The 27,956-nt window shown below is 42.4% G+C and overlaps 2 protein-coding genes across 2 annotated transcripts; both read right to left on the reverse strand.

Annotated features, from left to right (window-relative positions):
* Positions 1–331: 331 nt before the first annotated feature.
* LOC116221161 (tripartite motif-containing protein 16-like) lies at positions 332–8,490 on the reverse strand. The gene is made up of 6 exons (XM_031571051.2): positions 7,900–8,490; positions 7,265–7,360; positions 6,825–7,058; positions 6,466–6,619; positions 3,796–3,819; positions 332–2,416 (listed from the first exon to the last, which is right to left on the reverse strand). The coding sequence occupies exons 1-6, from the start codon at positions 8,488–8,490 to the stop codon at positions 1,899–1,901; spliced, it is 1,617 nt and encodes a 538-aa protein (XP_031426911.1). The 3' UTR covers positions 332–1,898.
* Positions 8,491–14,755: 6,265 nt separating this feature from the next.
* Positions 14,756–27,422, reverse strand: LOC116221158 (tripartite motif-containing protein 16-like). Its single transcript, XM_042708347.1, has 6 exons — positions 26,788–27,422; positions 26,158–26,253; positions 25,714–25,947; positions 18,033–18,192; positions 17,627–17,686; positions 14,756–15,757 (listed from the first exon to the last, which is right to left on the reverse strand). Exons 1-6 carry the CDS (start codon positions 27,373–27,375, stop codon positions 15,237–15,239), a joined length of 1,659 nt encoding a protein of 552 aa, XP_042564281.1. The 5' UTR covers positions 27,376–27,422; the 3' UTR covers positions 14,756–15,236.
* Positions 27,423–27,956: the final 534 nt, after the last annotated feature.

Genomic DNA, 27,956 nt, shown 5'->3' on the forward strand with positions numbered 1-27,956 from the left:
TGGTCCTCTGTCTAAAGTTCGCAGTCTATATTGCGATTCCGTCAGCCTATAGCTGGCAACTGTATTACCATCTAGGTTGGGTTTCTTTAGTAAGGGTTTTACAACAGCTGTTTTGAAGGCATCTGGGAAGATGCCTGTTTGAAGAGATGTATTTATAATCTTCATGACATGAAACACTGTCAAGCACCCGCTTAAAAAATGCTGTAGGTACAGGGTCAATACATGAGGTGAAGGAGTTGAACCCCCCCTCCCCCCCCAACACACACACAGACAATCACAAACACACACAAAGAAAAAGAGTACATCCATGCATGTTGAATGCCAGTTTTTAACTTTTTATTCACCATTTTGCACTAGAAACATTTTAAAACATACTGGTCTCATTATAACGGCATTAATAAAGAAACAGAGAAACACATTTTCTCAACCAGATATCAGAACGTGTATGCAATAACAGAGGGACTAAACACTTGGGAGAGGGAGGTTATGCAACACAGAGCTCATCAAAACCTTTCACACACAATGGCTTATTTCTGCTGTGGTGATACTGCATGTGTTACAGCAGAGGTCTAGATATTGTAATAGCTGGGGTCCAGAGATGTGGGATGGATTCAGTCTGTTGTCCCCAAGATCAAAGATTCTCAGGCCCAGCTGCTAGATCCTTAAGTGTGAGTGATGTGTTAAATTATTTCATGTGTGAGATGTATGTGCTAACAGTATCTAGATATGTCAGACACAGCAGCTTCACTGAATGTAATCTAAATCGAAGTAATTTAACAAATGACTTCATTCTGTTTTTATTTGCATTTTATTCATCATCCTAATTTAGGGTTGTAAATAAATTCAAAAAAGCGATGAGTGAAGGCGCTTATGGTTTCCCCCCAGAACAACCTCTCCACATGATGAACACAATATAAAGACACAACACATGGATACATTTTCAGAAGTCAATGTACTGTAGTAAAATAAGTTGAAACCTATAAAAAATATGCAACTGATATGTAAAGAACGTTGAATACAGTAAAATAATTTCCATGTATTTAACAATATAAACCAATGAAAAAAATAAATGTTGTACTTTGTGATCTTTGGGGATCCATTGTTCCAACACAAGTGAAGTGACCCATGGCCCATTAATTTACCTATCCTGAGGTTCTGATTGGCCCATGGCCCCTTAATCTACCTATCCTGAGGTTCTGATTGGCCCATGGCCCATTAATCTACCTATCCTGAGGTTCTGATTGGCCCATGGCCCATTAATCTACCTATCCTGAGGTTCTGAATGGTGTGTGACCACTTTTGACTCTTCGTGTTTCCACCTGGGGAATTGTGTGTTGGGTTTGAGCTGTGATGACTTGAGTTAATGAAATTGAATGCCAGTGTTTACTAAATGAGCACACGGTGCAGCCAGTGATATATGAAGGGATTTGTGTGTAGAGTTTTACACAAAAAGTTCAATCTGAATCATGTGTGAAAACAGGGTGATAGTGTTTTGTAGTTTTGGGAAATTAGTCTGTCTTTTGGTAGATGGCGTCATGGTTTGGGATGTTTAGTTAACAGGCCCAGTTATAATGTGTAAGCTATTGAGAAAAACTGTAATCAAGGTAACTACTACTACAAAAAAGGTAATTTAACAAATTGCTTCTTTCTGTCTTTATTTGCATTTTATTCATCATCCCAATTTTGGATTGTAAATACAATTTAAGTTTGGCCTCAGATGTCATCTGCAGAGCATCGTTTTCTTCCCAGACCACCACCACACCAGTCAATACGTGGGGTCACCCCAGCGCTCCACCCCAGAGTCACAACAGCTTCACTGGTGATCTAATGTCTAACCCTAAACCCAGGGTAGAGAGGCTGGGTGAATGTAGTCTGGATTCAGCATCTGTACATCTCAATCACAGCAGCTTCACTGATGCGCCAACAAAATTAAGCAAAAACCCAGGGTAAAGTGTGTGAGTGAATGTGGTCTGGACTCTGTGCAGGAGGGTCATTGTGTCGATGTTGTAGAAGGCCAGAGTTCCTGCCCTGTGATCCACATACACTCCTATTCTGGAGCTGGCCACTAGAGGGAGTTTAGTCTCTTTATTATTGTGCCAGAAAAAAGAGCCACAGTTGGCGAGGTACAGACCCCAGGACTGATCATTATATCCAAACCCACACTCAACACCCTCTCCTCTCCTGCTGATGCTTTTATATGAGACTGATATATCTACCCACCCCCCACTCCACTCAACCTCCCAGTAGCAGCGTCCAGACACACCCTCTCTACACAGCACCTGAGGCCACCCATTAAATCTCTCTGGATGATCAGGATATGACTGCACCTCATCTCTCCACTCCACCCTCCTGTTCCCCTCAGACAGATGGAGGTTTCTGTGTGCTGTGTTTGGATCCAGTGTGAAGTGACAGGAGTCTGATGGATGAGAAGACAGGACAAACTTAGGTATTTATATGTGTTAGGTGTGTGTGTGTGTGTGTTTGTCGGAAGGGAGTCCTTTGTATGAATGATTGATGGTGAGTGTGTGTAAGTATTTTGGGTTTGTTTCATTTGATTCCATTGTGTGAGATGAGTCCTTCATGTATAGGAGTGTGGAAGTTTTCATGTGTCTTTGTATGTGAAAGTTTGTGATGTGATTGATTGTATGGGTGTGTGTGAGAGAGACAGAGAGAGAGAGAGAAAAGATGTGTCTCTATTCAAACATTCAAAAGCATGAATGTTTAAATACGGTTTAATATAGATGTTTAATACATCTTGCTAGACAGCTTCTCCCTCTCCTTCTATATCATATTATGCTAATACTGATACTGATAAAGTGGCCATATTACATAATGTTAATTGTTAACTCTCTATCTGTATGTCAAATCGATGTTTTCAAACTAAATTCTCTCTCTTTATTAGCATGCCCTTTGCTCGGAGATACTGATGGCTGTGGAAACATTGTTCCTCATCACCATATCCATTAAATACATATACGAATATTGGCAGCTGAACTCTACAAACTAGATTATCTTCGCTGTGGGATGCTGCTGTAGTCTCTCCACCCGATCTACCTGTAGATACCCTCGGCCTACGTCTACCCACTCCAACCACACTGTCATGCACTTATTCTACCCCAAACTCTGTGCTAGCATTTACCTGCAATGTAAATAATTGCCACCATCTACATAGTTTTCTGTTCCATCACTCTACTTACCCTTGTAATAGTAACCTTATGAGCACATTGTACACCTACTAAGCTGTCCTACAATACTTGAATGCTCTCTCCCCACCTTATCTTCTATACATTTTGTATGCATCATGTATATACCATGTTATGTTTGTATGTATTGTGTACATTTACCACATGTATGCTATCATACTCATCCTGATACGTGTATGATTTCTTCTGCCATGTTTCTGATTGTTTCTCCTCCCCCCTTCTGTCACCCCCTCCCCTTCTATCTCTACCCAGCCAGCTCTAAGCAGATGCCTACATTTGTGCGTTTGTGTGTGTGTGTGTGTAAATAGAGTTCTTTTTATATGAGTGACACTGAGGGTGAAAATGTTCCAGTGGCTCTATATTCATAAGCATGAATGTGTGTGTGTGTGTGTGTGTGTGTGTATGTGTGTGTGGTTGTTTGTCGCTGTGTGTGATGTTATACATGTTTACATGAATGTAGGTTTGAATGTGTATGTAGGTTTGCTACTATGATCATGATTCTATGCATGTGAGTGTATCCCTGTGTGTGCCTGTGTGTGTGCACGTTGTGTGTATGTGTGTGATAGCTTGCATGTATTTATGTCCAACTTACACTGTGAGAACTCCTCTCTGGTCACTGGTTTAGGAAAAACAGCCTGGCCTGAAACTGCCTCAGACACTGAGACAGAAAACATCACATTACAGCCAGATAACCTGAGTTAGAAGGGCCTTCATAAACATCACAGCAAGCTCATCTTTCAATCACATCATATGCTCATATATACAGAATGTTGATTCTTCTGTTGTGTTCACATTTTCCGTTGGTCTGTTGGAACCACAAGATTATTTGTTATTATTATTACAACCACAAGAATTCATAAATTAATAAAAAACACTGAAGAGATGTTGACATTTTCACAATTGTCTCAATACCAAGTACACTTCTTCAAAACACTAAACACATTCACCATACTAAACTGTGGATACTTTTCCATTGCTTTGATACAAAATGTACTTAATGACCACTTCTTCATAAATTCAGAAGAACCATGTGCTCTGGTGTGTGTGTAAAGCCCACTGTGTGAATAGTTTTGAAGGGAAGTGAACAATCATAAAAACAATTGTGAACAACTGAAATACAAATGACAGAAAGGAGGGAGAGGAAAGATTCCCATGCTTTAAATATGACTGCAACTGCATATGACTTGCAACTCTGTCTGGATATATAGTAGGAGTTTCAGATATTACAGAGGGCATTAGTCTCCAACTGTTTAAACCTTTATGAAATCTGGGTCCAGCAGACCCGAACATAACATATGTTACAATATAAATTAGTGTGTCTTGGGGGGGGGGGGGGTATGAACTAAATCAGAATTAGTTTAACATGTTCTTTTTAAAACAAATGATCCAAAGCTATTGAGTTTCAGGTTGAAGCCAAAACACCACTTCAAGGTTAAGTTATTTTTTGAGTCTCCAGCTGCTAAAATCTTAAAGACCTCCAACCTCCCACAGACAAGACAAGACGGAGGTGCACTAAATAGAGAGACACTCATCTTCATTAGGATGGTAAAGGCGTTTAAAAGTCTTTCAGGTCTTAAACCATTGAATTGATTCATGAAAACATCCTAATTGCAGACATAGTGGGGAAAATCAGTTTAGAGTATGTACATTGGGATGTCTTTAGCCTCTTTCAGATATGAACTCTGGAGAATATCCGCAAAATAGGATCAGGAGTTTGTCTGGACACAGCCATTCTCTCTCAGACCTTACTGCAAATTGGAATGTAGTGTCCCAAATCTGCTGATGTTTTAATGTAAAATTCCCAGAGTTAGGATAGAAAACTTGAGAGAAGTTTACAGGGAATAATGAGAGAGCAGTAGCCTAAGTACGACCACAGCCCTGCAATTGGAAAACGAGGTCACTTTGCACCATTGCATTGATACTTTAATAGAAAAGTGAATCACTAGTTTGTGGGGTAGAATTCAGTGTCAATGGTGCAGACATGACCCTGCCAGCCCCTTAGTTCAGTGCCAGGACAACGCCCAGGTGAGCTCATGTGTGAACAGGGGCAGGAAACTGTCCAGGCCATTAATGCTGTTTTAGGGAACAAATGTTTCTATAGAGAAATGTTTGTCTCTGAACCTGAAATTTAACTCCATCTCTGACCTCCATTAGCTTCTATTTTTGTCTGTGTTTTCCCTGAAAACAATGTGAATTATAAGATCTAGTAATTATGCTTAATTCTCTCCTAAACCCTGAATAAATACGGCTTAGGGTGTTTTTACACATGATTAATGTCAAAGCCTTTATTTTGAACTCTGGAGCCCAACCACACCTCGATGCCTCCTACGTCTCGCAGTGAGAGGGTTTTATTGAGATGAGATTATATCAGTGATGAGATACAGTGAAACTATTATTTCTGTGCTAGACCCCTGATGTAAAGGTTTAGAGGGTGGTAGAATCAGTCAGTAATGACTTACTGTTTGGTGGCAGCAGCTTACTGTGTGTTCTTCTGACTGGGAGCTCAGAATCAGCATCTGGGATCACAACACAGAGAGACACTCATTCACCCAGGATCTGAAGACCAGACTCACACAAGTCTATATAGTTTTAGCTGGCTTCATCTTCGGGTTTTTTGTTTCAGTTAATGTATGTTTTTATCAACTGAGACAGACCTGTGAAAAGTTGTTTCACTTCAGCTGTGAAAGCAAATGTTATTTCTAAGGCAACTGCCTTTTCCTTTACTAAGGGTTATTCAGCTTTATAGTGCCCAGATATAATATAAAAACGTCACTGGGGTCCAGGAATGTAACCTAAACCCTGTTCACAACACGTTACTGATGTGTGTAATGCTTCAACCCAAACTGAGATCAAATGTCAAATGCAGTTTAAACTCATAGTGTAAATGCTAATACAGACACATGAAATGAAAACACCATATTTCATCAGATGGCCTCAATAGACTAGAACTCAGAGGGCTACAATACTGATCAGTGTAATAACGAATGATAACAATACAATGTGTGTGTGTGTGTGTGTGTGTGTGTATATATATGTGTGTGTGTGTGTGTGTGTGTGTGTGTGTGTGTGTGTGTGTGTGAGAGAGAGAGAGAGAGAGAGAGAGAGAGAAACTCACATTCTAAAGACTGGATGACCTGGATATTCGTCACTGTTGAGAGATACAGAAAATACATCAAAATTAAGCCTCAAAGGCGGGATCCTTGTCTTCTCAAACTTTGAAATAAATAATTCATCATTGAGTCAGTTCTACATTTGTTTCCACCTGCTGCAGATATCCTGACTACTTCCTGCCTGAAGATGTCCTCCAGCTGCACCTTCACTCCAGAGACAGATTCCTTCACAGCCTCAAAAGAGAAACTTTGGTTGAAGGTCATGCTGGGCGAGGAGTGAGGAGAGTCTCTGATTGACGGGAAATTCTACAGAGAGAAATAAATTAAAAGTGAGGCCGACATTTTCCCAAAGGCTGCAGACATGATGGGTGAATTCAGTGTGTTTAGTGTATACGCGTTCATGTGTTGAGGTATGTGAATATGTTAGACAGATGTAACACATCTTTTTTGTGTTCTTATCATATAAGTTATCCTATAACCCACATGGATGCTTTATTTCAAATTCTATTACCTTGATCAAATGGATGTGATCTTCTGTGTGTGAAAGCTGCTCTAGCTCAGCATCTCTCCTCTTCAGCTCAGCAATCTCCTGCTCCAGTCGCTTCAGCAGTCCTTCAGCCAAACTCACCTCAGCTTTCTCCTGAGCTCTGATCAGCTCTTTCACCTCAGAGCGCCTTCTCTCAATGGAGCGGATCATCTCAGTAAAGATCCTCTCACTGTCCTCCACTGCTGTCTGTGCAGAGCTCTGTTAGGAGACACACAGAGGTAAGTGAAGGAGCAAACTCACTCGTGGTGTGACTGGCTCTTCTTGATCAAATGACCAAGGGCAAGACCTGCCAAACCATGTGTTTCTGTGATGGTCTGTATCATGTAGAGATGGCAGCATAACGGTGATGACACAATAACAAGCGATTGCTGAGCCAGCTGTTGTCTTATGTGGTCAGTTCTCACCTTGAGAGTCTCCACAGCCTTCCTCAGCTCCTGCAGCTCCTTCTCTCTCTCCTGGATTCTCTGCTGGAATCTCCTCTGGGTCTGCCCCAACTGCCTCTGTTTAAAATCCAAAAACAAACAGACTCTTTTCACCATATTATCGGTGGATTGTTTACAACAATGATGATCAAACATCACACATGACAACTGAACATTTATAAGCAAAAACCTTTAAGTACATTTAAGTCTTTTCAAAAGATTTAATGACACATTGAAGCAGTCGCTATCATCTTCAAGTGAAAATCAGGATGAAGCCATGAGCTAAGTTCAAGAGGAGCGCTGAAATTAAACAGCAACAACGCTTGCGGCAAAGCTATCTCACAACCTTTAGAACAGAACATTATTTTACAATGTAAGAATATGTTCACTTTGATGCCGACAGGTTAATGTTTCACTGTTTTTACTCAACACTGGACCTTGCACCTGATAATCATTTCCTGATTCTTCCTTTCTCTAACGAGCAAAGTCATTGCGGAAACAGACAGACTTAAAGACTGGTGAGATTGTAATACTATAACTATAAGAATACTTCCACAGTTAGCATGTATAAGAGCCCTCATAGAAATGTTGGACACACATGTAGCTCTAGTACTCACCTGTTTGTCTGTCCGTTCTGCTGCAGCTGAGACTGTGTTATGGCCTTTATGTTCGTCCATCGTGCAAAGATAGCAGATACAACTCTGATCGGTTCGACAAAATATTTCAAAAACCTTCTTATGATGAGAGCAGATCCTGTCCTGTAGCTGGCCTGTGGCATCAATCACTGAGTGTTTTTTTCCAGGAAAAAGTTCATTGTGAGCTTTGTAGTGAGTTTCACAGAATGACACCAGACATTCCAGACAGGACTTCACAGCTTTGAGTTTTCTCCCAGTGCAGACATCACACTCCACATCTCCAGGTCCGGCATTAGAGGGAGTAATAGGAGAAGCTTGGATTCCGGTCTTCCTAAATGTCTCCACCATTTCAGCAATCAGAGGATTTTTGTAGAGTGTAGGTCTGGGAGTGAAGGTGCGTTTGCACAGGGGGCAGCTGCAGACTCCTCTCTGATCCTCTTGATCCCAGCAGCCCTCAATGCACCTCATGCAGAAATTATGTCCACAGGGAATAGTCACTGGATCCTTCAACAGATCTAGACAGACTGGACATGAGAAGGAGTCCTCTTCTTTCTTGAAAATTGCCTCTGCCATTTTGTTTGCTTTCTCTCACAACCACAAGCACAAGCACACTGAGAGAAAGATGTGCCAAGTGATATTTAAGGTTCGTTTTCACCAAAACATGGTATGCTGAGGAGTGGCTTCCTAGTTGTCATTATGCGTCAGTCTTTGGACTCCAGTTCAAATGTTCAAATGGAGTCAGGGAAAAAGGCGTGTGTGTGTTTGTGTGCGTATGTTTATGCGTGGGTCTGTGTTACACCCCTGAAAAACAGGGAGAAATAATAACAAGCTGATGTTTCCTCATTGAGAACATCAATCGAATCAATCATCAAAAACTCAAATCAATCATCAAACACAGAGTTTACCAACAAACAACAGGTTGGCTGCAGTAGAATACATACCTCAATTCCGTTACATATTTAAGCTACAGTACAACCATATGCAGGGTTTCCCTGAGACATAATTCTCATTTCCTTTACCGCTGCCGGTAAATAGAATGCAGCCATGACTGAATAGATAGACAGTCAAAAAACCCATAAAGTTACTGAAGGAACAACATACAGATAGCCCTGTAAAATACTGTATGTCTACATCTCACAAAACCTATAAGGGTTACTAAAAAAAACAATACACAAATGACTGCAAATTCACATGTGCACATGTCAGTGTATTTTATACAGTCATGGGTTGAACTCAGCTAACAAGATGAGGGGGAGGGTTTCGCTAGCATACTCAGTCAAACTTTACACCCACTTACTTATGTTTCATACACACTCTCCTGAAACCCGTATGAGCAAATAATAACAAGAGTGAAAAATACTAACAAGTGTAAAGTATCCACCACATGCCTTAAAACATGAAGAAATAATCATGAGAGTGATAGGGTGATGTTTCCTCAGTGAGAACATTTACCCGCATGCGGAACATACTGCCATCTCCGCTAGATCCGTGGGTGGACACAAAAACAATCGATCTCAGGCTGGCAGATCCAGACTACTGTACAGATCACTGATAGTACCATTATACCTCAGCTCTAGATAATAATGAATGGAGTAAACAATGAATGAATTAAAGACATCTTGCATACACACACACACACACACACACACACACACACACACACACACACACACACACACACACACACACACACACACACACACACACACACACACACGCACACGCACACGCACACATACACACAGTATAAACATGCATACTACCAAATACACACACACACACACACACACACACACACACACACACACACACACATATACACACACGCACACATACACACACACACACACACAGAAACCTTAGGTTTACCTACCATGTCTGTTCTTCATAACAGTTGACTAAAGTTTTTGAGTGCAAACTGCAAAGTAATACTAGTTACAGCAGGCTATCAGGTGTGTGTAGCTTACATTGGAAGAACTCATCTCTGGTCTCAGGTTCAGGTGGCAGAACACTCTGAACTTTAATCACTGTGGAGAAAAATAAACTAGAATGAGTGCAAACTCTCAAAAAAAATTACAGTAACTAATAATGACAATTCGAACAAAAGCAGAGGAAACATATTCCAGACAATTAGCTCCTAAATAAAACAGTGAAATGTTTTTGCATGCTTAGAGAAGTGTCCCAGTCTCTCTGTCAGTTCAGTGACAGACTGCTTCACCTGATCAAAGGCAAAGCACTGGTTGACCTTGATGGGTCACACATAGACTGAGAAGTCTACAGGCAGAAGAGGGGAAACATAGAGTAATATACTCAAACAGAAGTCACTGATTAATTCCTTTGGGAGAGTGCAGTATGAATGGGAGTGCACAGCATCAAGTGATGGGCGACAGTGACCCCTGGTGGCAACATCTAAGATGTCTTTTTATCATATATAGCCCAACAGAGAAGGCAAAAATGGTGGCGTTTTTAATCCAGCAAGTAATGATGGTAGATTGTTATCCCTGTATATTCTTAATGTGTAATGTGTTCCTGTGAATTGACAGCATTGCTTAACGCAAGAGGGCTTCTTCTTCGTACAGTAGCAGTAATAGTTTGTGGTTGTAGCTACTTTAAACTACTTGTGCACCCTGTACCACTGACTGACAGCAGACCTTGTGTAGATGGCAAATTGAATTTCAGTCCAACCCAGTTTAGGAGGGCACCATTTGTACCTGAGGGAGATGGCTTGTGTTGAGTGAGAGGGAGTGCCGGCCCAGACGAGCGTCCTTCGTCAGCTCACCGATCTCCTCCTCCAGCCTCCTCCTCCTCAGGAGCTCTTCAGCCCGCTGCAGCTTGGCCTCCTCCTCCTCAGCTCTTCTCTCTCTGGAGCGCAGGAGGCCACTGAAGATCCTCTCACAGTCCTCCACAGCCACCTGGGCACAGCGCTAGTAGGAGACACAGAGGATGTCAGAGGAAGTCTGTCTGTGGACTTCACAGGGGTCCCAGACAGTTCTCCTCTCTCTCCTGGATTCTCTGCTGGAATTTTGTATGGGATTTATTTATGGAACTCCCTCTGTGGGTAAAGACACAGTTCCACTTAACCGAACTGTCAGGAGCAAACTACCTCTGCCTAATGCTCCTGCATTTCAACAGGCAGCGCATCTCTCTTTCTCTTTCCAGATTCAACAACCAACACCTATAATCTAATGAAAGCACATGTCTTGCTATAGTACTCTAGAAGTAGTGGGAAGCGGCACCCTATAGAAGAGGTGTGACACCATCTATTTGACCCCGTCTGTTTGCTTGATGGTTTGGTTGGGATCTGTTTGGGGTCTCTTAAAAATATCACTCTAACTGGTATAATAACACAATCAAGCATGATTTATGTATAATCAGCGGTTCTCATCTCATCTTTTTGAGGAGGGTTTTTTCCGGAGGCACTTTTCCCTGCTCCAGCTTTACCCACGAGCACAATTCACCGTTGTTCCCCTTCAAGACCAGGACTCACGCCACACAAGCAATCTTTTCCCACGAGCACAATTCACCGTTGTTCCCCTTCAAGACCAGGACTCACGCCACACAAGCAATCTTTACCCACGAGCACAATTCACCGTTGTTCCCCTTCAAGACCAGGACTCACGCCACACAAGCAATCTTTACCCACGAGCTCAACCAGCAGACAACTTTCCAACACTACTCTGGGCTGCAGACGATGTAACTGCAAACACCTGCGTGTTTAAATAGGCCCAGGCTAGTAGAGAAACGGGAATGGTGAGGGTGGAGCTACTAATTAGCAGGGATCACCCTACCACATTTGCTTGAATACAGGTGGACTGCTGCACACATACACAGATGAAGACACTGCACACAAGTCCCCAATAGACTGAATCACTTTAGAAATTCTTTACTTTTTGAGCTGTTTTCTTTATGCTTTTAAAACATTCTTATTTATGTGACCTGTGATTTAATTTGTACATTTTAAGTCCACAAATGTTATGCTTTGTGGCACTCAGCACTTTAAAAGATTCATCTCAGTGGTCAGTTTTTTAACACCACAATGCATTGAATAAATACAAATACTGTGAACAAACACTTTTTGACTCTTCAAGAATATGTTTTCCTATTCTGTTACACATACATCATGTATCAATCACACAAAGTTGTATTGTAGAGGGGAGCATGCCAGAGTCTTATGTAATTATTCACAATATCACGAAATACCGCAGAGTGTCCTCCTTTTTGGTGTTATGGATATGGTCACTCTAGGTGGGGCCCCTGGAATGTACTGGAGATCAATTAATCACTTTTATAGTCGTATACAGTTTTCCAGCTGTTCAGCCTGTTCACTTGTTTAAATGAGGCCTTTCATACTGATGAGCTAATCCATGTAGATGAACATGGATTAGCTCATCAGTATGAAAGGCCTCATTTAGTCACAGAAAAATATCCTACAGTAAGAATGAAAAAAGTTCAGGTGGGCTGCCACATTAACCTCAGTGCCACATTATTACCATTTTGAATCATTAGATAATTGTAAATATGCTAATGATCGAGCTTTATTTGTCACTGAGGTCAGTGACAAATAAAGCTCGATCATTAGCATATTTACAATTATCTAATGATTCAAAATGGTGAACTTCCCTAAATGGCTTCAAACAATATTGACTCATCCTACAATCGAAGCTCATCACTACTGATACATTGTTAAAATGTCCAAATTCAAATATAGTTGATCCTACCAGGTAATGTAATGTAAATAACACAGGAAATATGATCATCAGATGTTCTTCTCAATACAAAGCACAAACTTTAGGAGAGATTATGTCAAAAGCAATTAAATTAAAATAATTTGTTTACATACAGCTGCATTCGTGAACCCTGTCAATGCCCGGGCTGCACTCTGTTGAATTAAATTTACAGGAAAGGAAATATATAAACTTCATTTAGTCACTGACTGGACCAGATATGCACACACGCCACAGCAGCTGGTGGTGGGACGTGCCCCGCAGTGCGAGGGCTTCCTGGTGTGCCTGGCTTTGGACCCTGTGTCCCTCTGGTACAAGTCTGTCTTCATGATCTGGCTTTGAACCCTGTGTCCCTCTGGTACAAGTCTGTCTTCATGATCTGGCTTTGAACCCTGTGTCCCTCTGGTACAAGTCTGTCTTCATGATCTGGCTTTGAACCCTGCGTTCCTCTGGTACAAGTCTGTCTTCATGATCTCCTTCTTCGTCCCCCTGGCTCTGATCCTTGTCTGCTCGCTCCGCATCGTCTCTGAGCTCAGGCGCAGGCATCTGGATCGCTACGGCAACATCAAGAGGTGGTGGTGGTGTTCGTTGTCGCTACGGCAACATCAAGAGGGGGTGGTGGTGTTCGTTGTCTGCTTCCTGCCCAGCAACGTGGCCCAGGTGCTGATCTGGGTGAGGATTGGGTCCCAGAGGACGTGTGAATCCATGGAGGTAATAAACATGGTTTCTACACCATGCTGACCCTCACCTACCTCAACAGCATACTGGACCCTGTGCTCTACTACTTCTCAAGCCCCGGCCTCCAGCGGGTGTGCAGACAGCTGGTGAGACTCCAGAGCACAGAGGGGACGGTGGACACAGGGGAGGACGGGACTAAAGACAGCAGCTCCCAGGCTGACAGACAGGAGTGAGGGGTCTGAGGCTCCTGCTGCTCCAGGTGGAGACAGACACATTTCACTCGTGCTGTCATGTAGTGCTTACTGTTTTAAAGGTCCTTTAACAGGAATATTCAGCATCTATGAATATGTGATTTACACAATGTACATTTGAATTTAGAAAAACTGTATTTTTCTCATTTCTATTTATATAATATATAAAATTACTATTGAAAGAACATATTTAAAACACATTAGGCCTACTTTGCATGCACAAAACATGTATTTAGGTATTATTATTGTTTATAAATGTAAAAATGTAAATTAAATAAATAGATTTTGAAGAAATGGCTTTTTGTTTCAAGTTTAAAATCTACATGACACATATCAGACATGAAGAAGGTTCCATTAATTGGTAATTATTTCCAACACGTAACATGCTGAGGATATATATTTAGAGTAGAGATGAGGACAGAACCTTTACAATCCATTAAAATGTCTGTTTTTTGGAATGCATCGATGGCAAGACAATGGTTTTCGATCAGGAACAGCGAATGTTGTCAACTGTCGATGTTGTTGATTAGTGACTCGTCGGCAGATACCACCTCCTGCCAATGGCATGTTCATCTTGTTACTTGTTGCGTTTTCTTTTTCCGTCAAAGCATTTAATGTATTCATTGCTATCGGGATGATAAAGGAATTTCAATACATTTAAAATACTCCTGAAATCAATCACACACACACACACCAAGAAAAAGAGCACCAATGGCAAGAGGATGGTTTTCCATCAGGAACAGCGACATTTGGCAGCGAATTGGATGTTGTTGATTAGCAGCTCGCCGGCATGTCCCTCCTCACAATGGCATGTTCATCTTGTTACTGGGTGCCAGTGGCAGGTCCCTCCTCGTGCCAGTGGCATGTACTTCCTGATGCCACATGCTGATTAAGAAGCGAACCCCCTCTCACAGGCAGAGTGTGCACAGGTAGTGCTGGTAGTCCATCCAATCATGTCATCTGGGATCAATAAAGTGATTGGACTGGCTTTTTCTAGCCCTGCAGCTGACACAGATAACAGATTGTTTTTTTCTTCGTCAAAGCATTTGATTTATTCATTGCTATCAGGATGATGAAGGAATTTCAATACATTTAACAAAAATACTTCTGAAATAAATCACATACACACACATCAAGAAAAAGAGTAAATTAGGGCACATTAAATTCCAGTCTATAACTCTTTATTTACCATTTTGCACCAGAAAGATTTTAAAACATACTGGTCTCATTACAATGGTATTAATAAAGAAACAGAGGAACACATTTCATCGGGGGTCAATTGTTGGATGAATACGGTCTCATTAAGATTTACTGTCATGGTACATAATATTGTCATTGTCATTTAAAACCAGATATCAGAACATGTATGCTGTAACAGAGGGACTAAACACTTGGGAGAGTGAGGTTATGCAATACAGAGCTCATCAAAACCTTTCACACACAATGGCTTATTTCTGCTGTGGTGATACTGCATGTGTTATAGCAGAGGTCTAGAGGTACAGATATTGTAATAGCTGGGGTCCAGAGATGTGGGAATGGCTTCAGTCTGTTGTTGTCCCCAAGATCAAAGATTCTCAGGCCCAGCTGCTAGATCCTTACGTGTGAGTGATGTGTTAAATGATGTGATGTGTGAGATGTATGTGCTAACAGCATCTAGATATGTCTGTCACAGCAGCTTCACTGATGATCCAGAATCATAAAGCATAAACCCAGGGTAGAGTGTGTGAGTGAATGTGGTCTGGACTCTGTGCAGGAGGGTCATTGTGTCAGAGATGCTGTAGAAGGCAAGAGTTCCTGCCCTGTGATCCACATACACTCCTATTCTGGAGCTGGCCACTAGAGGGAGTTTAGTGGGTTTATTATTGTTCCACAAATAGGAGCTGAGGCTGGAGAGGTCCAGACTCCAGGACTGATCATTCCATCCAAACCCACACTTATCACGCCCTCCGCTCCTGCTGATGCTTTTATATGAGACTGATATATAAACCCTCCCCCCACTCCACTCAACCTCCCAGTAGCAGCGTCCAGACACACCCTCTCTACAAAGCACCTGACCCCGCCCATCAAATCTCTCTGGATGATCAGGATATGACTGGACCTCATCTCTCCTCTCCACCCTCCTGTTCCCCTCAGACAGATGGAGCTTTCTGTTTGCTGTGTTTGGATCCAGTGTGAAGTGACAGGAGTCTGATGGAGGAGAAGACAGGACACACTTAGGTATTTATATGGATTAGGTGCATGTATGTGTGCGTGTGTGTGTGTGTGTGTGTGTGTGTGTGGTTGTTGTTGTTATTGTCATTTTATATGATTCTTTGCGTGTGGGGAATGTGATTTATTTCTGTGATTTCTTCTGTGAGGGAATGTTTCACGTATAAGTGAGATTTGTTTTTGTGTGTGATTCTGTACAAGTTTGTGCAAGTGTACATGTGTGAATGTCTGATCCAAAAGTTAGTATGGTTATGTCTGAGTGTGTGTGTGTGTGTGTGTGTGTGTGTGTGAGAGAGAGAGAAATACAGAATAATACAAATGTCTCTTTCCTCCTCTCCTAGTCTAGACTATCCTCGCTGTGGGATGCTGCTGTAGTCTCTCCACCTGATCTACTTGTAGAATCCCTCAGTCTACACCTACTCACCCCAACCACACTGTCATGCATTTGTGTTGTCGTGTGAGATTCTCTACATGTTTGCATGGATGTTTGTCTACATTTGTGTGTGTGTATTGTGTAATTGTGTCTGTGTTTGTGTGACCCGTTGATCTGATAGCTTTACAGATCCCACATACATAGGACAAGTGCATATTTTATATCAGCTGGATATCAATGCCAGTTTATTGTCCTAGTTTTTGGCAGTTCATGACTTCATGTTCCAAATGTGCCTAAGAGATGGACGCAGAAGAGTGTGTCTGGCCTGGTCTTTGGCCAAGACCTAAAAGGCCTTGCAGGGATTGTGCAGGAGTCAACTATGCTGACAGGAGTCATGTAGAATCCGTGCCTGCACCCCCCATTCTATACCAAGGGGAGACAGGTGGTGTAAGGGGAGACAGGTGGTGTGAGGGGAGACAGGTGGTGTGAGGGGAGACAGGTGGTGTGAGGGGAGACAGGTGGTGTGAGGGGAGACAGGTGGTGTGAGGGGAGACAGGTGGTGTAAGGGGAGACAGGTGGTGTAAGGGGAGACAGGTGGTGTAAGGGGAGACAGGTGGTGTGAGGGGAGACAGGTGGTGTGAGGGGAGACAGGTGGTGTAAGGGGAGACAGGTGGTGTGAGGGGAGACAGGTGGTGTGAGGGGAGACAGGTGGTGTAAGGGGAGACAGGTGGTGTAAGGAGAGACAGGTGGTGTAAGGGGAGACAGGTGGTGTGAGGGGAGACAGGTGGTGTAAGGGGAGACAGGTGGTGTAAGGGGAGACAGGTGGTGTGAGGGGAGACAGGTGGTGTAAGGGGAGACAGGTGGTGTAAGGGGAGGTGGTGGGTTGAGAGCGAGCGTCAAAGCAAGTGTTGCAGCTGATGAGGAGAACTGAGTTTAAATGAAGTGTGTGTGTGTGTGTGTGTGTGTGCTGATGAGGAGAACTGAGTTTAAATGAAGTGTGAGTGTGTATGTGTGTGTGTGTGTGTGTGTGTGTGTGTGTGTGTGTGTGTGTGTGTGTGTTGTGTGTGTTGTGTGTGTTGTAGTGTGTGTGTGTGTGTGTGTTTGTGTGTGTGTGTGTGCTGATGAGGAAAACTGAGTTTAAATGAAGTGTGTGTGTGTGTGTGTGTGTGTGTGTGTGTGTGTGTGTGTGTGTGTGTGTGTGCGCTGATGAGGAGAACTGAGTTTAAATTAAGTGTGGGTGATTGATGTGAGAGGGGTGTGGCAAATTCGTTACATCTCCTCCTGCACTTCCATTTAGAACGCCATTTTAGGAAAATGGAAAAAGACACTGGAAAAGACACTGTTTCCTCTATCCATGAACTATAACAGCCATAATGAATTGTTGAACTGCTTAAACATGTAGGACCATGTGATTGCTACTGAAACTTGACTTGGAATAAAGTAAACTGTATAAAATGTGTTTGTGTCAAACTCACATTGTAGGAAATCCTCTCTGGTTGTAGGTTCAAGAGACAAAATAGCCTGGACTTCAGTCACTATTAAGAGAGAAATAATCATATTAGAAACAACACTGACTGGTGTTAATGTCAACATTGCATCAACCTTCTGTTTTTATGATGGCAGTGAATTTGTGTTCTCTTGTTGAGGGACGTTATGAGTCTCCAGCTTCTTCAACCTTAAAGACCCTCTTAAGACAAGTAAACATGGAGACACCTGTAGAGTATCTCAGCTTCACCGACATACAAAGGATATGTTACAAATATGTGATATTGAGAAATACAGGTTCCTGAAGTTCACCATCACATTTAGCCTATTAGTACAATCCAGAGGGAAAGTATAGTACGTAATTACATGTAAACGTATGTTAGTAATGTGATTAACCTGATGCAGATATCTTCATGACTTCCTCCTTGCAGAAATTCTCCAGCTGCGTCTTTAGTGAGGAGACTGATTTCTTCACAGCCTCAAAAGAGAGGCCTTGGTTCACAGAGATGCAGGATAAGTCTTTAGACTCAGGTTTCTCACTGACTGACTGGAAAGTCTAAATAAAGAAACACGGAGATAGAGAGAAAAAGAGAGAGAGAACAATAAGAGATGACTGAGATAGAGAGAGAGAGTGAATAGCTACATTCTCAAAATAAAGCATCCACGTATAACTAAGTTGTATGTTTAAATACAGTTGATCAGGAAACTTTTTTGTTAATTATAACTAAAAGCTACACATATTACAGAAAGTTAGATATGATCCTCTAATGTTTGAGATTGAGAGATTGAGTATCTGGGTGCATCTTCAGCCTAACCTGGATATCGTCCTTTGATGTGTGTGTGTGTGCAGCATCTGGATGTGGCTTCCAAATGATTGTGTTACCAAGGACAGTCTTGGCAGCTAAGATGCGTTGTCTAGGGGTTAGTCTGATGTTAGCCGTGACCCTCCTCACAACGTCAACTAAAGCAAAGCCTCACCTGCGTACTACACACTATCCCTACATGATGTAACTTCATGATAGTGGGATCTTACCTTGTGCGGATGAGTGTGTGTGTGTGTGTGTGTTTGATTATGTAGGTGTATGTGTGTGTGTGTGAGAGAGAACTCCCTGCCAGGCAGCTCTCTCAAGCTGGCTAACTGCTAGCGGAGTAAGCCAGCTAAGTTGAAGTTTTTTGGTTGATGTTATGAATCCCAAATTAATCCAACACAAATGGTTGTCCAAATGCCACTGGTTTGCCTTGACCTACGTGTGGCCTGACCAAAGAGGCCGATTGGCAGGCACCTGTGCACCTCAAGTGCCTCCAAACAAACTGTGAGCCATGATGTCAGGGCAGATGTGCTTTTATCATGAAACCACAGGTAGTGACATCACTCAAGCCCCGCCTGTCAGTCAGTGTTCTTCCTACCATGTGACTTAACCTGTCCTAACAATTGCCATAATGATTTTGAGTAGTTTTTTGAAGAATGAAATTGTCTTCATCATGTTAAAATGTTGTAGGTGATAAATACAAAAAAGTCTCCAAGACACTGAAACTGCATGGGGTAAGGTATCTGTTCAAAGTGCTATAGACTTTATTATGATCAGAAGAAAAAGGATCAATCTGGATATGTAGAGATCCTTGAAGGAAATTCAACAATATCTAAATTGAATTCAAATTTCCACCTAGGAACATATTCAACATAAATCAATGCCCTCAAACATTCTGTGCACTAATAATCCATCATCAACAGTTACCTTGAGGAAATGGATGTGATCCTCTGTGTGTGAAAGCTGCTCCAGCTCAGCATCTCTCCTCTTCAGCTCAGCAATCTCCTGCTCCAGTCGCTTCAAGAGTCCTTCAGCCCGACTCACCTCAGCCTTCTCCTGAGCTCTGATCAGCTCTTTCACCTCAGAGCACCTTCTCTCAATGGAGCGGATCATCTCAGTAAAGATCCTCTCACTGTCCTCCACTGCTGTCTGTGCAGAGCTCTGTTAGGAGACACACAAAGAGGAGGGGTCCATCTAAAGCAGCCCACTCACTCAGCTCCTCCACACAGCCTGGTACCCACAGTGTGGCTCAGAGGAGCTGGAAAGTGGCTCAGCATTACAGACTCCTGTCTGGCTGACTGGAGGAGAGCCCTGATTGAGCCTGAAATGGCTCCTCCAGCAGCCAGCTGTTGTCCTCCTCTCCTCTGGTCAGTACTCACCTTGAGAGTCTCCACAGCCTTCCTCAGCTCCTGCAGCTCCTTCTCTCTCTCCTTGATTCTCTGCTGGATTTTACTCTGGGTCTGCCCCAAGTGTGTCTATGTTGAAGGAATACATCACATCCACAACAAACAGTTATGGTGGCATCATAATATTATTTTTGTCTGATAGTATTCCTGAAAGAACAAGCTGTTTAAGCTACTGACCCTGACTGAGAGGTGATCTGTAGTGTTGCTGAATAGCCTATTGGTTAGATGCTGTTTCATTACAAGGCTTGAGAAAAACACTAAATAAGTTTTGTCTTAGTGGAGCAAAAAAGAAAACCAGGAGGAACACTGATTTACTGACTTTACATGCAATCAATCTTTATTTAATCATATTTATAGGTTCTCTTGTGGAGTTGATAAACTTACTGCAACTATACCCTCACTGAGTGACCTGTGACCTCTAGGCAGTTGATAACCATGTAATGTCATTTAGTCATAGTGTCAACCACCCAGGACCCTACAAAATGCCATTTCAGCCCCCTAATCACTGGGCTCATCTGAGAGGACTGGGCAGCAATATTGCAGGCAGAATCCATGATGTGTATTAATATAAATTACTGTAAAATAAGAAAAGTATTACAAAATTCCCACAAACATAATACATTGAGGGGTAATTTAGGCTTTTTAGGTATATTTATTATTGAGATACAGTTCATATGTAACAGGAGATTCTCTGTCTGATTTCTGTTAATCAGACTATGTGTTTTCATTGCTGTATGAGAATGCTGACAGTCTGAAGTTAACCATCTGGTTTTACAACTTCATTAGACAGGCGGTTTTTTATGTCATTGTCACTCTTTACAAAAACTGAATTTCCACAACAGACATTTAAAGGAAATTGTACTAAAGCTTGGCTTGCAGCAAGAATGTCGCCATCTAGTGGACATTTAAAGTCATATGGTAGAGAACAAGGCCAGGAGATAATGATGCAATAGAAGTTGAGGTGTGTGGGGGGAGCGGGGGAGCTGTATTGAATCTAGTGACACTCAGCAATCTCAAATGCTCAATCTCAGCCTCTTTCACAAACACACTCACAGTCACAAATGCTGGTCTCAAAAACTACCACACACACAAACAAACACAAACACACACACCAAGAAAAAGAGTACATTCATGCATGTTGAATGCCAGTTTATAAGTTTGTATTCACCATTTTGCACTAGAAACATTTTAAAACATACTGGTCTCATTATAACGGTATTAATAAAGAAACAGAGATACACATTTTCTCAACCAGATATCAGAACATGTATGCAATAACAGAGGGACTAAACACTTGGGAGAGTGAGGTTATGCAACACAGAGATCATCAAAACCTTTCACACACAATGGCTTATTTCTGCTGTGGTGACACTGCATGTGTTATAGCAGAGGTCTAGAGGTACAGATATTGTAATAGCTGGGGTCCAGAGATGTGGGAATGGCTTCAGTCTGTTGTTGTCCCCAAGATCAAAGAGTCTCAGGCCCAGCTGCTAGATCCTTACGTGTGAGTGATGTGTTAAATGATGTGATGTGTGAGATGCATGTGCTAACAGCATCTAGATATGTCAGTCACAGCAGCTTCACTGATGATCCAGAACCTAAGACTATTAAGCTGTTCTACAATACTTTAATGCTCTCAACCCACCCTCAATTTATATGTATCATGTATTTACAATGTTATGTTTGTTTGCATTGGGTACATTTACCACATGTATGTTTGTGCTAACAGCAACTAGATATGTCTGTCACAGCAGCTTCACTGATGATCCAAAACCATGAAACCTGAACCCAGGGTAGAGTGTGTGAGTGAATGTGGTCTGGACTCTGTGCAGGAGGGTCATTGTGTCGGAGATGCTGTAGAAGGCCAGAGTTCCTGCCCTGTGATCCACATACACTCCTATTCTGGAGTTGGCCACTAGAGGGAGTTTAGTATGTTTTATATTGTGCCAGAAAATGGAGCTGCAGCTGTAGAGGTTCAGACTCCAGGACTGATCATTATATCCAAACCCACACTCATTACCCCCTCCACTCCTGCTGATGCTTTTATATGAGACTGATATTATAACCCCCCACCCACTCCACTCAACCTCCCAGTAGCAGCGTCCAGACACACCCTCTCTACACAGCACCTGATCCTGCCCATCAAATCTCTCTGGATGATCAGGATATGACTGGACCTCAGCTCTCCACTCCACCCTCCTGTTCCCCTCAGACAGATGGAGGTTTCTGTGTGCTGTGTTTGGATCCAGTGTGAAGTGACAGGAGTCTGATGGATGAGAAGACAGGACAAACTTAGGTATTTATATGTGTTGTGTGTGTGTGTGTGTGTGTGTGTAGGGGTTGGGTTGTTGTTATTTTATATGAATCTTTGCGTGTGGGGGATGAGATTTATTTCTGTGATTTCTTCTGTGAGGGAATGTTTCACATATAAATGAGTTTCGTTTATGTGTGTGTGATTGTGTACATGTTTGTGCAAGTGTACATGTGTGAAGTGAGTGTCTGTATTCAAAAGTTCAAAAGTGAGCATGGTTGTGTGTGTGTGTGTGTGTGTGTGTGTGTGTGTGTGTGTGTGTGTGTGTGTGTGTGTGTGTGTGTTTGTCTGAAGGGAGTCCTTTGTATGAATGAATCATGTTGTGTGTAAGTATTTGGGTTTGTTTCATTTGATTCCTTTTGTGTGAGATGAGTCCTTCTAAATAGGAGTGTGAACGTGTTCCAGTGTCTTTTTATGTGAAAGTCCGTATGTATGATTGGTTGTATGGGTGTGTGTGAGAGAGAGAAATAGAGAGGGAGAGAGAAATACAGAAAAATACAAATGTCTCTTTCTTCCTCTCCTAGTCTAGACTATCTTCGCTGTGGGATGCTGCTGTAGTCTCTCCACCTGATCTACTTGTAGAATCCCTCAGCCTACACCTACTCACCCCAACCACACTGTCATGCATTTGTGTTGTCGTGTGAGATTCTCTACATGTTTGCATGGATGTTTGTGTTTGTGTGTGTGTGTGTGTATATATGTATATGTGTGTATGTATCTGTGTGTATGTATCTGTGTTTGTGTGACTCATTGATCTGATATCTTTACAGATTCCACATACATAGGACAAGTGCATATTTTATATCAGCTGGATATCAATGCCAGTTTATTGTCCTAGTTTTTGGCAGTTCATGACTTCATGTTCCAAATGTGCCTAAGAGACGCAGAAGAGTGTGTCTGGCCTGGTCTTTGGCCAAGACCTAAAACGCCTTGCAGGGATTGTGCAGGAGTCAACTATGCTGACAGGAGTCATGTAGAATCCGTGCCTGCACCCCCCATTCTATACCAAGGGGAGACAGGTGGTGTGAGGGGAGACAGGTGGTGTGAGGGGAGACAGGTGGTGTAAGGGGAGGTGGTGGGTTGAGAGCGAGTGCCAAAGCAAGTGCTGCAGCTGATGAGGAGAACTGAGTTTAAATGAAGTGTGTGTCCGTGTGTGTGTGTGTGTGTGCTGATGAGGAGAACTGAGTTTAAAGGAAGTGTGTGCGTGTGTGTGTGTGTGTGTGTGTCTGTGTGTGTGTGTGCTGATGAGGAGAACTGAGTTTAAATTAAGTGTGGGTGATTGATGTGAGAGGGGTGTGGCAAATTCATTACATCTCCTCCTGCACTTCCGTTTAGAACGCCATTTTAGGAAAATGGAAAAAGACACTGTCTCTTCTATCAATGAACTATAACAGCCATAAAGAAATGTTGAACTGCTTAAACATGTAGGACCATGAGATTGCTACTGAAACTTGACTTGTGATCAAACTCACATTGTAGGAAATCCTCTCTGGTTGTAGGTTCAGGAGGCAAAATAGCCTGGACTTCAGTCACTATTGAGAGAGAAAGAATCATATTATAAATAACACTGACTTGTGTAAATGTCAACATTATATCAATATTCTATGATGGCAGTAAATTTGTGTTCTCTTGTTGAGGGACATTATGAGTCTCCAGCTTCTTTAACCTTAAAGACCCTCTTACTGTAAGACAAGAAAACATGGAGACACCTGCAGAGTATCTCAGCTTCACTGACATACAAAGGATATGTTACAAATATGTGACATTGAGGAATACAGGTTCCTGAAGTTCACTTTCACATTTAGCTTATTAGTATATTCCAGAGGGAAAGTATAGTAAGTCAGACTAACCTGATGCAGATATTTTCATGACTTCCTCCTTGCAGAAATTCTCCAGCTGCATCTTTAGTGAGGAGACGGATTTCTTCACAGCCTCAAAAGAGAGGCCTTGGTTCACAGAGATGCAGGATAAGTCTTTAGACTCAGGTGTCTCACTGACTGACTGAAAGGTCTAAATAAAGAACCACAGAGATAGAGAGAAAGAGAGAGAGAGAAGAAGAACAGATGACAGAGATAGAGAGAGAGAGAGACACAGTGAGAGAGAATAGCTACATTCTCAAAATAAAGCATCCACATATAAGTAAGTTGTGCGTTTAAATACAATTGATCAGGAAACGTTTTGGTTAATTATATCTAATAGCTTCAACTATTACAGTGCATACACGTCTCTTAATTTAGATATCATCCTCTGATGTTTTAGATTGAGATGTGAACTAAATGTAACATGGGTGCAGCCTAAGCCTAACCTGGATATCATCCTTTGATGTGTGTATGCAGCATCTGGATGTGGCTTCCAAATGATTGTGTTACCAAGGACAGTCTTGGCAGCTAAGATGCGTTGTCTAGGGGTTAGTCTGATGTTAGCCGTGTCCCTCCTCACAACGTAAACTAAAGCAAAGCCTCACCTACGTACTACACACTATCCCTACATGATGTAAATTCATGATAGTGGGATCTTACCTTGTGCGGATGAGTGTGTGTGTGTGTGTGTGTGTGTGTGTGTGTGTGTGTGTGTGTGTTTGTTTGTGAGTGTGTGTGAGAGTGTGTCTGTGTATGTGTGTGTTTCAGTGTGTCTGTGTGTGTGTGATTGTGTGTGTGTGTGTGTGTGTTTGAGGGTGTCTATGTGTGTGTGTGTGTGTGTGAGAATGTGTGCGTGTGTTTGAGTGTGTAGGTGTGTGGTGTGAGTGTGTGTGTGTTTGAGTGTGTGCATGTGTTTGTAGGTGTGTGTAGGTGTGTGTGTGTGTGTGTGTGTGCGTGCGTGTACGTGCGTGTGTGTGTGTTTGAGAGTGTAGGTGTGTGTGTGTGTGTTTGAGTGCGTAGGTGTGTGGTGTAAGTGTGTGTGTGTGTGTGTGTGTGCGTGTGTGTATGAGCACTCCCTGCCAGGCAGCTCTCTCAAGCTGGCTATCTGTTAGTGGGGTAAGCCCTTGTGGTATTTCCTTGAGTTCAAGTTTTTTGGTTGATGTTATGAATCCCAAATGAATTCAACACAAATGGTTGTCCAAATGCCATTAGTTTGCCTTGACCTACATGTGGCCTGACCAAAGAGGCCGAGTGGCAGGCACCTGTGCACCTCAGCTGCCTCCAAACAAACTGTGAGCCATGATGTCAGGGCAGATGTGCTTTTATCAATGAACCACAGGTAGTGACATCACTCAAGCCCCACCTGTCAGTAAGGGTTCTTCCTACCATATGACCTAACCTGTCCTAACAATTGCCATAATGATTTTGAGCCGTTTTCTGAGGAATGAAAATGTCTTGAGTGATGAATTCAAAAACGTTTTTTTTATAGACACCGTAACTGCATGGGGTAAGGTATCTGTTCAAATATAGAGTGTGTTACAATAAGAAGCAAAATAATCTGGAAAAGTAGAGATCCTGGAAGAAAATTCAACAATATCTAAATTGAATTCAAATTTCCACCTAGGAATATATTCAACATAAATCAGTGCCCTCAAACATTCTGTGCACTAATAATCCATCATCAACAGTTACCTTGAGGAAATGGATGTGATCCTCTGTGTGTGAAAGCTGCTCCAGCTCAGCATCTCTCCTCTTCAGCTCAGCAATCTCCTGCTCCAGTCGATTCAGGAGTCCTTCAGCCTGACTCACCTCAGCCTTCTCCTGATCTCTGATCAGCTCTTTCACCTCAGAGCGCCTTCTCTCAATGGAGCGGATCATCTCAGTAAAGATCCTCTCACTGTCCTGCACTGCTGTCTTTGCAGAGCTCTGTTAGGAGACACACAAAGAGGAGGGGTCCATCTAAAGCAGCCCACTCACTCAGCTCCTCCACACAGCCTGGTACCCACAGTGTGGCTCAGAGGAGCTGGGAAGTGGCTCAGCATTACAGACTCCTGACTGGAGGAGAGCCCTGATTGAGCCTGAAATGGCTCCTCCAGCAGCCAGCTGTTGTCCTCCTCTCCTCTGGTCAGTACTCACCTTGAGAGTCTCCACAACCTTCCTCAGCTCCTGCAGCTCCTTCTCTCTCTCCTGGATTCTCTGCTGGAATCTCCTCTGGGTTTGCCCCACCTGCCTCTGTGTAAAAATTATCGTTATAATTATTATCGGTGGATTGTTTACAACAATGAGGATCAAAATTGCACATGACAACTGAACGATCATAAGCAAAAACCTTTAAGTACATTTTAGTATTTTAGTATTTTTTAGATTTAATAATACATTGAAGCAATCGCTATCATCTTTAAGTGAAAATCAGGATGAAGCCATGAGCTCAAGAGGAGCTCTGGTATTTAACAGCAAAAACACTTGTGGCAAAGCTGTCTCACAACATTTAGAAAACAACCGAACAGAATATTATTTTGCGAGGTAAGATTATGTTCACTTTGATGCCGACAGGTTAATGTTTCACTGATTTTACTCAACACTGGACCTTGCACCTGATAATCATTTCCTGATTCTTCCTTTCTCTACGGGCAAAATCATTGCGGAAAAAGCCAGACTTAAAGAGTGGTGATATTGTAATACTATATCTACAAGAATACTTTCACAGTTAGTATGTATAATAGCCCTCATAGAAATGTTGGACAAACGTGTAGCTCCAGTACTGACCTGTTTGTCTGTCCGTTCTGCTGCAGCAGTGACTGTGTCATGGCCTTTATGTTCGTCCATCGTGCACAGATAGCAGATACAACTCTGATCGGTTCGACAAAATATTTCAAAAACCTTCTCATGATGAGAGCAGATCCTGTCCTGTAGCTGGCCTGTGGCATCAGTCACCTTGTGTTTTCGTCCAGGAAAAAGTTTATTGTGAACTTTGTAGTGAGTTTCACAGTATGACACCAGACATTCCAGACAGGACTTCACCGCTTTGAGTTTTGTCCCAGTGCAGACGTCACACTCCACATCTCCAAGTCCAGCCGTACATGCAACAGGAGCAGCATCTTGGATTCTGGTCTTCTTGATCTGTTCCACCAGCTCAGCAAAAATACTATTTTTGTTTAAAACGGGTCTTGGGGTGAACGTCTGTCTGCACTGGGGGCAGCTGTAGACTCCCTTCTGATCTTCCCGATCCCAGCAGCTCGTAATGCAGCCCATACAGTAAGTGTGTCCACAGACAATAGTTACCGGATAATTCAGAATATCAAGGCAAACCGGGCATGTAAAAAGGTCCTGGTTACTTGGAGCCGCTTCTGCCATTTTTCGTTTGAGCTGTGTAACGCTAAACAGGTTTCCACGTGGTTTCGTTTCGCCCGAAATCGGTGCATAACTTTGAAACGACTTCCTTGTTGGGTGGGCGTGTTCGTCTGAACATCGTCATTGACAACGACACGGACTTTGAATTAAAAAGTTATTTTCCAACGCTGACCTGTAAAGAATACTGTCATGCATTTCCCACTATTTATGAACTGAAGGAACCACCAGAAAGCAGTTTACTGTCTCTTTACAAATATTGAATACCCGCAAAAGAAATTCAAAGGAAATTGTAGTATTGCTTGCAACAAGAAGGTCGCCATCTAGTGGACATTTCAAGTCATATGAAATAAAACAGAGAGAAGATAATGATGCCATAGAAGTTGAATGTGTGTGAGGGGCGGGGGAGCTGTAATGAATCTCGTGACACTCAGCAATCTCAAATACTGCAACAAGTGTTACTCTAATCACCTGGAGGAATTATATGTGATCCTGTGTGTTGAAAGCTGCTCCATCTCAGCATCTTTCACAAACACACTTAGTCACAAATGCTGGTCCCAGAAATGATTGCTTTATCCCTCTTCATA

This window comes from Clupea harengus, chromosome 7, assembly GCF_900700415.2.
Source record: "Clupea harengus chromosome 7, Ch_v2.0.2, whole genome shotgun sequence".
In the NCBI taxonomy this organism is placed as follows: Eukaryota; Metazoa; Chordata; class Actinopteri; order Clupeiformes; family Clupeidae; genus Clupea; species Clupea harengus.

What these genes read in the sequence shown, in the direction of transcription:
- LOC116221161 (XM_031571051.2), bottom strand. Translation starts at nt 8,490, where the DNA reads ATGGCAGAGGCAATTTTCAAGAAAGAAGAGGACTCCTTCTCATGTCCA. An exon ending in CAGAACGGACAGACAAACAG is followed by an intron (nt 7,361 to 7,899) that starts GTGAGTACTAGA and finishes GATTTTAAACAG; the next exon opens with AGGCAGTTGGGGCAGACCCA. An exon ending in AGTCAGGATATCTGCAGCAG is followed by an intron (nt 3,820 to 6,465) that starts GTGGAAACAAAT and finishes TTCCTAAACCAG; the next exon opens with TGACCAGAGAGGAGTTCTCA.
- LOC116221158 (XM_042708347.1), bottom strand. Translation starts at nt 27,375, where the DNA reads ATGGCAGAAGCGGCTCCAAGTAACCAGGACCTTTTTACATGCCCGGTT. An exon ending in CATGAAGATATCTGCATCAG is followed by an intron (nt 17,687 to 18,032) that starts GTTAATCACATT and finishes CTCTCTTAATAG; the next exon opens with TGACTGAAGTCCAGGCTATT. An exon ending in CAGAGAGGATTTCCTACAAT is followed by an intron (nt 15,758 to 17,626) that starts GTGAGTTTGACA and finishes CTCCTCCATCAG; the next exon opens with ACTCCTGTCACTTCACACTG.